The 9,637-nt window shown below is 33.6% G+C and overlaps 1 protein-coding gene across 6 annotated transcripts; it reads left to right on the plus strand.

Annotated features, from left to right (window-relative positions):
- Nucleotides 3,718-7,955, plus strand: LOC109329694. Of its 6 annotated transcripts, XM_019563446.1 has the most exons (8): nt 3,719-4,518; nt 4,549-4,572; nt 4,621-4,779; nt 5,400-5,714; nt 6,723-7,153; nt 7,505-7,608; nt 7,741-7,807; nt 7,896-7,955. In XM_019563446.1, exons 1-8 carry the CDS (start codon nt 3,816-3,818, stop codon nt 7,932-7,934), a joined length of 1,842 nt encoding a protein of 613 aa, XP_019418991.1. In that variant the 5' UTR covers nt 3,719-3,815; the 3' UTR covers nt 7,935-7,955. The 6 variants fall into 6 exon arrangements, with proteins under 6 accessions (XP_019418994.1, XP_019418991.1, XP_019418989.1 ...); XM_019563444.1 differs by having other exon boundaries at nt 3,719-4,572; XM_019563445.1 differs by having other exon boundaries at nt 3,719-4,570; nt 4,646-4,779.

Raw genomic sequence — 9,637 nt, forward strand, 5'->3', positions numbered from 1 at the left:
TGGACAAGGAAATTGTCCACCAATATGATGGTTGAGATGCCTTTGTGAGATGGGAACACATGGAGAACAATAGTCTTACCCGCACCGGATCCCTTTCTTTAGAAATATTTCTCCACTTCCCACTGTTTCACGTAGCCTTCTTTTAAGTTCACACTTGGATTTTTCCAGTGTTTACAATGTCTCTATTGTTTTCACAGTGTTTTTTAGCAGCCAAGATAGAAGAAGAAAAACCTAACACTACTAATCCATATTTATAATTTTTTTTTAACTTAACCTAATCCTAAAAAATTGCTAACAAAAAAAATTTCATTAACCCATAATTCCCTATTAATAGGCACTCACCAAGTCAGATTTGACTTGGTGTTTTATTATTTTTATCTTTTCATTTAATAAAAGACAATTTAAATTGGTTTATGTATTTATTTATTTTTATATCCGAATTAATTCACAGAAAATAAATAAAAATATTTTTGAATATGTCTAAATTATTTTAAAATTATATTTTCGAAAAAAACTAAAATAAAAAATTATTTTATTGTTTATTTGAAATTTAAAAAGGATATTTAGAATATGTCACTTATCTTATTTATTTTATAAATTCGAATTTAATTATAAAAATTAGTAAAAAAATATTTTTAATTATCTTTTAATTATTTTATAATAAAAGTCGAAAAAAATAAAAATTAAATATAATGTTTATCCTTTTTTTTTTAGAAAAAATTATTATACGCTTTTTTAGGGTCTATTTTAATTTAATTCTTTTTTCTTATTTTTATTATTTTTGAATTTTTGGGTTAACCTAATCATTTAGATTTAGGAACCTTAATATAATATATTTTTTAATTATTTTTAGAAAACTATTTTTGGAATTCTATTATTTTTTATTTCAAAACGTTTTGGGCTTTTTCTGGGCAGGACAAAAATGGGTGTTCACAAATAGCTTTTGGGACTATAGGATTGTCTTCTCCAAAAAATCACTCATGGTTTCACATGTACCTCCTCCTTACATGGTGGCGAATTTCGGACTGACATAAAGGTGCAAGTGGCATTGAGTGATTCAAGATATATTAGACTATGATATGGTTATGAATACAAAAGAGTGTTATAAATACAATTTCATTATATAATATCCAATGTCTTTGGCTATATACAAACAACAAATTTATCAAACTTTCATTAATGTGGTAATGTCATTTGGCATAGTGATACTTAATAGTTAAGCACATTTGAAGCATATCATATAAGAAAGTGAAAGGTTTGGCCCCTTATGCATATGACATAAATTACATAAATAAAATGACTATATCACAATTCTCAACCACAAAAGCTACTCAACACCTGAAGAAGGCTAATTTTATACAAAGGTAACCAAAAAACACCAATTTTACTTTCATGTCATTGACATTATGTAATATCTTATATAGTTTGCTAACTCATTATTTTTCTAATGTACTATTTTATATTACTCGAAAGTTCCATATAAAAAATTTGCCAATTTGAGTTGAAAGAGAAAATGTTGGAACTTGGTTTGTTGGAAGCTATTAGTAAGAACTTTTTGGTATGTGTGAGAAAGAGAAACCAGAGATGAGGAAGAAGAGAAACGGGAGTGATAGAGAGAGAACAGGAAAGTAAAGAGAAATGAATTGGAACTTTTATTATTCAATTGATAATCTGAAAAGTGAACAATGGATGATTATTTATAGGTGCTAAAGCTAGCCCCTTGAACTTAAACTAATTCAGTTTATATAAAAACTGATTTAGTTTTATCCTAACAACATTCTAACTAATCATCCAACCGTAACTACTATATTATTCTATTAGTATGAAATGTAAAAACTCACAAGTCTCATATAGAAGAGTTTTGAAAAAACAACTCTCAAGTCTCATATAAGAGAGATGAAGAAATTGGAAAAAATCTCATCTTATAAATAGAAACATTTTCCCTTCATATTTTCTTGGCCCAAGTTGAATGCACTTCTATTCAACTTTTTATTTCCCTCTCATATTTTCTGTCGACGAATTTTCGGCAAAATTTCCCATTTCTTTCTGTGTCACTAAGAATTGATACGAGTAGCCATATTGTGGGATTTTTCAGAGTCAATACAAGTAGCTATATTCTGAGAATTTCGAGAGTTGATATTAATAGTCATATTGTGAGAATTTCGAGAACGGACATTAGTAATCATATTGTGGTGTGTATTTGAGATCAGTTCTTATAGTGTAGTAAATATTTGATAATAGAGATATAAGTTATTTTATCCTAAGGATGGTGTGATTGATAATCTGCTTGCACATTTTGGATAGTGCCATGAAATGTCTTAGAGAGAGTGATCTCATCATATTCAGACAATAAATATTATTTTGTGTCATTTAGAATTGTTTCAAATTACGGTAATAACAAAAAATGATTTAGCTTCATTAATGTGACAATTTTAGTAAAGTACATACAATTATTGACAATATGTAAGAGATTATCCAAAATGATTTTATAAAGGGGATTAGAGGAAAATTATATTATCCATTAGGTTATTAAGTGTTGACCAAATAGTGGATCAAATAAGAGTTTATCATTCTTACATTAGATCATGTTTTTATCATGGTCACCAAAAGAGCATTACAAGGCCGTGCATAACAATATGCTAAAAATGGATTATGAGAGAATTAGTAACATTATCTAGGGCCGATAATAAATCGAACTACCTTACTATTCGTTTGAAATTTGATTTGTTATTTAGCATTGTTAAATTTATGAATTAAATGAGTCGAATTTGACATAAAAATTGAGTTTATTAAATAAACGAGTCAAACTTGAACTGGACATAGTTTGACTCGTTACGTTCTTAAACTAATTCGATATATATATATATATATATATAAACTAATTTTAGCTTAGCTGAATAGTCCGCAAAATTTAACCGAACTCAATTCTAGCTAAAAAATAACTCGTATCGAACTCAAGCAAAATTTCGACCTGGGCAAATCTTTATCGAACTAAGCTCTAGTTGAACTCGTTTACAACCTAAATATTATCTAAGTTCCATAAATATGGCAAAAATTTGAAAAGTTAACATGCTTTCTTTAAAACATTGTTGCGAAGTGGGAGTATTATTGTTTTTACAATAATAATGTTAAAATATTATTTGATTAAATGCCACTATTGTTTTGAGAAGGAGATTCGGTTAAGTAATTAAAAATTGAGAAATGACATAAGAATTTTTTTTAGGATGTAATCATCATTTATTATTTATTTTTAATTATTGCTTATTCTTTAAAAAATAAATGTTGAATAATATAAATATTTATACTATTATTATATATATATTATATATATTTTAGAAGGGATTCGTTTAATCTAAGTTAAGTTACACTAATTACATCTAATTTCAGCAATTTATTTTCTTAAATTCAATGGACCAAATGAGTTAAACTTAAAAGTTATTTAAGATTTTTTTCTCTCATCATTTATTTCACTCACTCTCATGGTCCATTAGATTTAAAAAATAGATAACTGAGATTGAATGTAACTAGTATAATTTAAATTGAGTATATATATATATATATATTATATTCCCGTGTATATATATCACCCACAAAGTGAGAGAGTGTACTAAATGAATGAACAAGGTTAATTGGTGTTTTCTTCAATTGGTGATTTATCTTTATTTAAAAATAATTTAAAGTCATATCCAATTTATATTTGTCACGTGTGATAATAATCTCAAGTAGAATCTTAATTCTGTAAAAAAATCAATTTTTTACTCAGATCAAATTCCATAATAGATCTGAAAACTTTTCCCTCCGAATTCCGCAAAGAAATGGATCCCGAAATTTCCCGTTGGGTTCTCGAATTCCTTCTCCGGAGTACCGTTTCCGATTCCCTCATCGCGAAAACCCTAACCGCTCTTCCTCTCTCCGGCGCCGATTCCCGCCTCAAGAAAACCATCCTCCTCCGCACCCTCCAATCCTTCCACTCCAATGCCTCAATCACCGAAACCTCTCTCGAAATCCTCGAACTCATAGAAGAGATTGACCTAAACGACGCCGTTCCGATAACGGATTCAATGCGCCGCGCCTTCTGTGCCGTTGCGGTCGAGTGCACTGTCAAGTACCTCGCTGCATGCCCCGATGATTCCGCGGGGAATTATTTAGCTGCCGTGAGGAGGATATGGCGGGGGAGGGTGGCGAAGCTGGAGAGTGCCGGTCGCCGGGGAGGGTTGTTCTCGGAGGAGTTGGTGCGGTGGAGGGATGAATTGGAAGCTGCGGTTTGGGATACTAGGGTTTGTGAGAGGCTGGTGGGGTTGAATAGTAGGACTGAGGCGCTGAATGAGGTGAATGTGTATTTGAAGGAAGCTTGGGAGATTTTGGGTCCTTCCTTTCTTGATTCTGTGGCGGCGATGGCGAAGGCGAAGGGTTTGCACTTTGATTTTGGTGGAGAATCGGTTGGGAACCGAAATGGAGGGTTAGAGGTTTCGGCTAATGTTGATGGTAATGATGATGATGCTAACAATCATGATAATGGTAATGATAATGATGATGCCAACAATCATGATAATGATGGTGATGCTAGCAATCATGATGATGATGGTTATGATGATGGAGCTAACAATCATGATAATGGTAATGATAATGATGGTGATGCTAGCAGTCATGATAATGATGGTTATGATGGTGGTGCATGCCACAAGGAGGATAAAAATCTGGACAAGGAAGATGACTCGGAAGAGAGAGTTGGGGCTTTTGTTGATTTAAACCATGATTTGGCTGCAGAGAGAGACACAGGTTCTGTTTTAAAAGAGTTCAATTTGCACCATTTTTTCCATAACTGCACTGTTTGTCATTTTATAAATTTGATGTTAATGCTGTTTCGGGTTGAATTATAGTGTTACTAGGAAATGATTAGGAATTAGGTACTAGTGTACTACACACAGGTATGTGCTTAAACTTTAAAGTTCAAATGGTCTGAATCAGGGTGGCTAAGAGACATTGTTTTTTTTACTTTGCTTCTCTGTGTTGAAATGGCTTTAAGCCGTAAAGGCTTAAACTTGTTTGGAAGAGGTGCTTCACTCCTTGTTTTTTTACATTTTTTTATCTTGTTATCAATGCCTTAGATCAATGATTTATATGTGTTTAGTATATATTATTTTAATTGCGTCCCTAATCTTTGGTATGGCACCCATACTGCTACCCGGCTATATCCCTATAGCCTTTTTGGGCCCAGCTGTTCCATGCTTCTACGTGGGGTTTACTACCTCGGTCTGAGTTAGCTTAAATGTTTCTGTGCTTTTAAAAATGAATTGGTCATTGGTTATTATGAAAAAGCTTCAATGACACAAGTTGCTATGCATACACCTATTTTATTGTTATTTACGTTTTGTTTACCATATCTTTGTCTCCAATAGAAATTCAGAAAGGCAATCTTCAACATAAACGTAAGCACCTTGCACACACATGCCCTGACAGTATTGGTGAATTTGCTTATGGTGGTGAGCTGAAGAGGAAGCGTGATGAAGGGTTAAAAGGTTTTACAAAGCAGAGGAGGGACTTTGATGGTGGTGATCGGAGTGAACCAGATGATGGTGGTGTATGCTGCACGGAAGATGTGTCAGTATCTGGTGAGAAGCAACAGCAGGAACAGGTGGAAGAGAGAGTTGAGACTTCTGTTGACGGGAATCAGGAATTGGGTGGATGTGACTTGCCTGCACAGGGAGAGAAAGGTCTGTTTCCCCCTCCTTTTAATCTCATCAAAACAACACTTAAGAGAGTTGAAAATTCACCCGTTTTTTAGCAATGACAACATGAGTAATGGTTTGTAAAATTTGATATCAAGAGTCTTTTGCATTGAATTGTATTTGTCACTTGCAGTTTCAAATGATGTTTTCATAGGCTCTACATACAATAATGTGGTTAAAGTTCTAAAGGTGTAATCAAGGTTGTCAATATTGGGATCTTAAGTAGGACCAGGAAGGAGAGAGAAACATGAGAGAGAGAGAGAACAGACTCAATCACATAAATTCTTTAATTAAAGACTTAAGGTTACACAGTAATAAGACAACCCCACCTAAGCTAAACAAGTAAAAAGAGAAAACACCACCTAAGCTAATTAACACAGTAACTCCTTTGTTTGTGACTCTCACATACGGCTTTTGAAAACTAGGAAGCAATACATGTGACAAGACAAAAAGTAACCTTGTCTATCAAGTTGTAAAAGAATCTTTTTTTTTAAATTTGTGTGTGCTACCTTTTGTCTTTTTAAGTTTTCACACTGTAGCAAGTTGTAACACAGAAGAAATTAACTGAACTAAAACACTATTTCTTTAATCGAACCAAGTTTTAAAAGACACAAAAACCTACCTATGCTGTCACAATAACCTCTTTGTCGTTTGGTAATTGTTTGGCTATTATATGTGAATTGGCAAAATAAATGCTTCTCAAACTTTGTTTATAGTTTAACCTTGCCACTGTTGTCATTCCCATTTCAAACTAAGTAGTTATTTATTTTCTTAGTGCCCACTCTCTAGTCTCTACTGTATTGTTGTCAATGACTAATTTTGAACTTTAGACAAATGTTACTGTTTTTAGAATGAACCAGTTACCAGTTATTCATTATTCATTATTCAAAACAAGCTCCAATGATGCGAGTTACAGCACTGTTCAAGAATTGCTATGCCTACACAGTTTTATTGTTATTTACATTCCGTTTACCATGTCTTTGTCCCTAGTAGAAATTCAGAAACACAATCTTAAGCATAGAGTCAAGCACACTGCACTTCGTAGATGCTGTAAGGGAGTTAAACTGTCTGGTACTGAGGAAGTGGAACCAGCAAAATCATGGGGGAAATGTGATTATGTGCCTAGTTCTGAAGTTAAAAAAGTTCGTGAATCTCTTAAATCAAGTTCTTTGGAGCTGCAAGCATTGGTTAAGGATCCTCTTCCTGATGCATTGCAAACATCTGAAGTTGTAAGATCCAAATTGGCAGTGAAAGACATAAACCAGAATGGAGATGTAGATGTACCAGATCCAATTGTCTGCAAGAGTATTGTACCTTTTCAACCAAATGATGCTAATCTTGTAAAGCAGTCTTTTGTTCGTTGTAGTAATAATGTTCGTCGCCCCAACTTATTGGAACGGAAAGATACAGCTCGTACTTATCAGGTAATCATGATTTAAACTATCTGTTTTATTCTGGGAGTAGATTCCTTGTAACTGCTAGGATGGGTTCAGTTTTCTCTCTCTAAAGGGTAGTATCTTGTTTGAGATAACTTTTTAAAGTAAAACAATTTCTCTTGGAGGTAGGCCTTCCTCCAGAAGGATTACCATCATCTTATGAAGAGGCCTGTGGGTTCTGTCACCTCTGTGGGCATAGTCTGCCAAAACAGTCATGACTTTTGCATAAGCAGATGGTGAAGAGTCTCTTTTATGGACTCCTTTTCTTGTTGTGGGTACTCAGTTTGTGCTAGTTTATATCTTTGCATTGGCATATTAGTTATTTCCCTCTATTTGCAGTGGGATGATTCCTTAGGTAACTTTTCACAAGTTGCACAGCCAAGAAAGAAGAAAAGAAGATGGACGTCATTGGAAGAGGAGACACTAAGGGATGGCGTAAAAATGTATGTGCGTCAAACCATAAATTTTCCTGGTGAACTGTCATGGATATATATGTAATAGTTGAAATTAATAAATTTGGTAACAGTTTTGTGCATTATGATTTAATGTTCTCATTAACCATATTTTCTTTATAGGTTTGGAGAAGGAAGCTGGGCAGCAATCCGAAGTTTTTATAGTAACATACTTGAAAACAGAAGTGGAGTATGCAGTCTAAGAACCAGAATGCTTTCCCTTGTTTCTTTTTGGATTTGTGCCTTTAGTATAACTCCAATTGTTTTTCTTTCTTAAGGTTGATCTGAAGGACAAGTGGAGAAACATGACCCGGTGATACATGTATGTGTATATCTTAGGTCGGTATTTTTCCTTGCATTTGTCTTTTAAAATAGTATTTCTCTGGGTTAATACTCAATAGGTATTTGCATTTTATGTGCATTTTCACTTCTTGCTTGATTCTTTCTGTTTCAAGATTTATGGTTGTATTTATCATTATAGAAATGGGTGATTGTATTACTTTAATGATTCTTTGTTTTTTATTGGATTTTACCTGTATATTGTCCACATGAAGACATGCTCCTATATGCTTTAGACACTTGGTCTATCAAGGTTGATGGAGTTGGAACTGTTCGTCGAGGGTTTTAAAGCTTTAAAGAAACATATTATCAATGCATCACGGGAAAGGAAACTGTAGTAGAAAAAGGCTTGAAGGGAATAGGTAGTTCACTAGGTGAAGTCCTTTGCAGTGACTGCAAGGATTTGAATCATGTGCTGCCTTTTACTAGAGAGAAGGGTTTATGGAAGAATGAATTATCTTCGATTGTGAAACCCACACCTCAGACTGAAGAATGGGCTCGATATTAGTTTTCGTAGTGAGGTGATTATAATTTGGAAAAGATCAAAGGGCTTTAACTGTTTGGGATATTTAAAGAACATTTAATGCAGTGCACCCAATCTTAAAAATCATAGTTAGTTCTGTAGAGGCACCATATGTTATGGCATCTTCTATCAATTTTCGTTTTGCACAGATGTAAACTAGAGTTTTTTAAAATGACCATAATGTGTTTTCCTGGCACTGGTGAACAAGGCAAGTCGTAATCTCGGGTATCACTAGGGTATTGTTTTAAATCATAAATTGTAGAACACAAAGCATGTGTAATGTGGTGAAAATCGAACATAAGGACTTGGTGTAACACATTTTTAGTTGATAAAAACTTGTAGTTTTGTAGTCTTGGATGAGTGATTGTGTTGAAAGTATTTTGTTCTTCCCTCGACTCTCTCGTCCTCCCTGGTTCATACTTCATATCCAGTCAGTTGGAGGCTCAAAGTTGGCCTAAGGGATAAATAGCATAACATTATATTGATATATTCCTATGTGTTTGAAACTTGTTATATTCCAGTTATTGATAATTTTAATAGCATGTTATATCAATGTAATCAAGTTTTGTAGATCCAGCTAGTGCAGTTAAACACCTTTTCAAGTGGCTACTACTCAAACACCTTTTCTTTCATCTGCATGTTCTGGTTTTGAGGGCTCATATGAAGGTTAGGTTACTCCATGTTAAGTGCAAGTTTTATGACTGTTCCATATTACTTTCTTTAAACTGGACTTATTATAATGGAAAAAGCTCCTCTAAACTGTGAAGGGAGTTTAGAGTAAAGTGAGAAAGCAAGATGCTTCAACTATTGGATCTTTTTTTATGGAGTTGAGATCTAGATGCACTTTAATTAATCAAGGATAGACACACCCATTCTAACTTTACTTCCTAGCTCACTCCAGAGAAGCTAGATTCTATAGTAATAAAGTATAATGGATTCTCTTATCATAATGTGGAACTCCTATGTCTTGAAAGCTTGAGATGATTGTCTTATTTCTTGCCACTGAGGCATGTAAAGAAGAGTGAAGGTAACTATCAGTGTCATGTATAAATAGTCCTACTTGATTGCATTTTTGCAGTATTGTGTAATATCTTCCCCTACAAATTCACATTATTTGGACATACAAATACTACCCAGTATCCTTCTTCAAAACTTCCT

Source organism: Lupinus angustifolius, chromosome LG16 (assembly GCF_001865875.1).
Source record: "Lupinus angustifolius cultivar Tanjil chromosome LG16, LupAngTanjil_v1.0, whole genome shotgun sequence".
Lineage (NCBI taxonomy): Eukaryota > Viridiplantae > Streptophyta > Magnoliopsida > Fabales > Fabaceae > Lupinus > Lupinus angustifolius.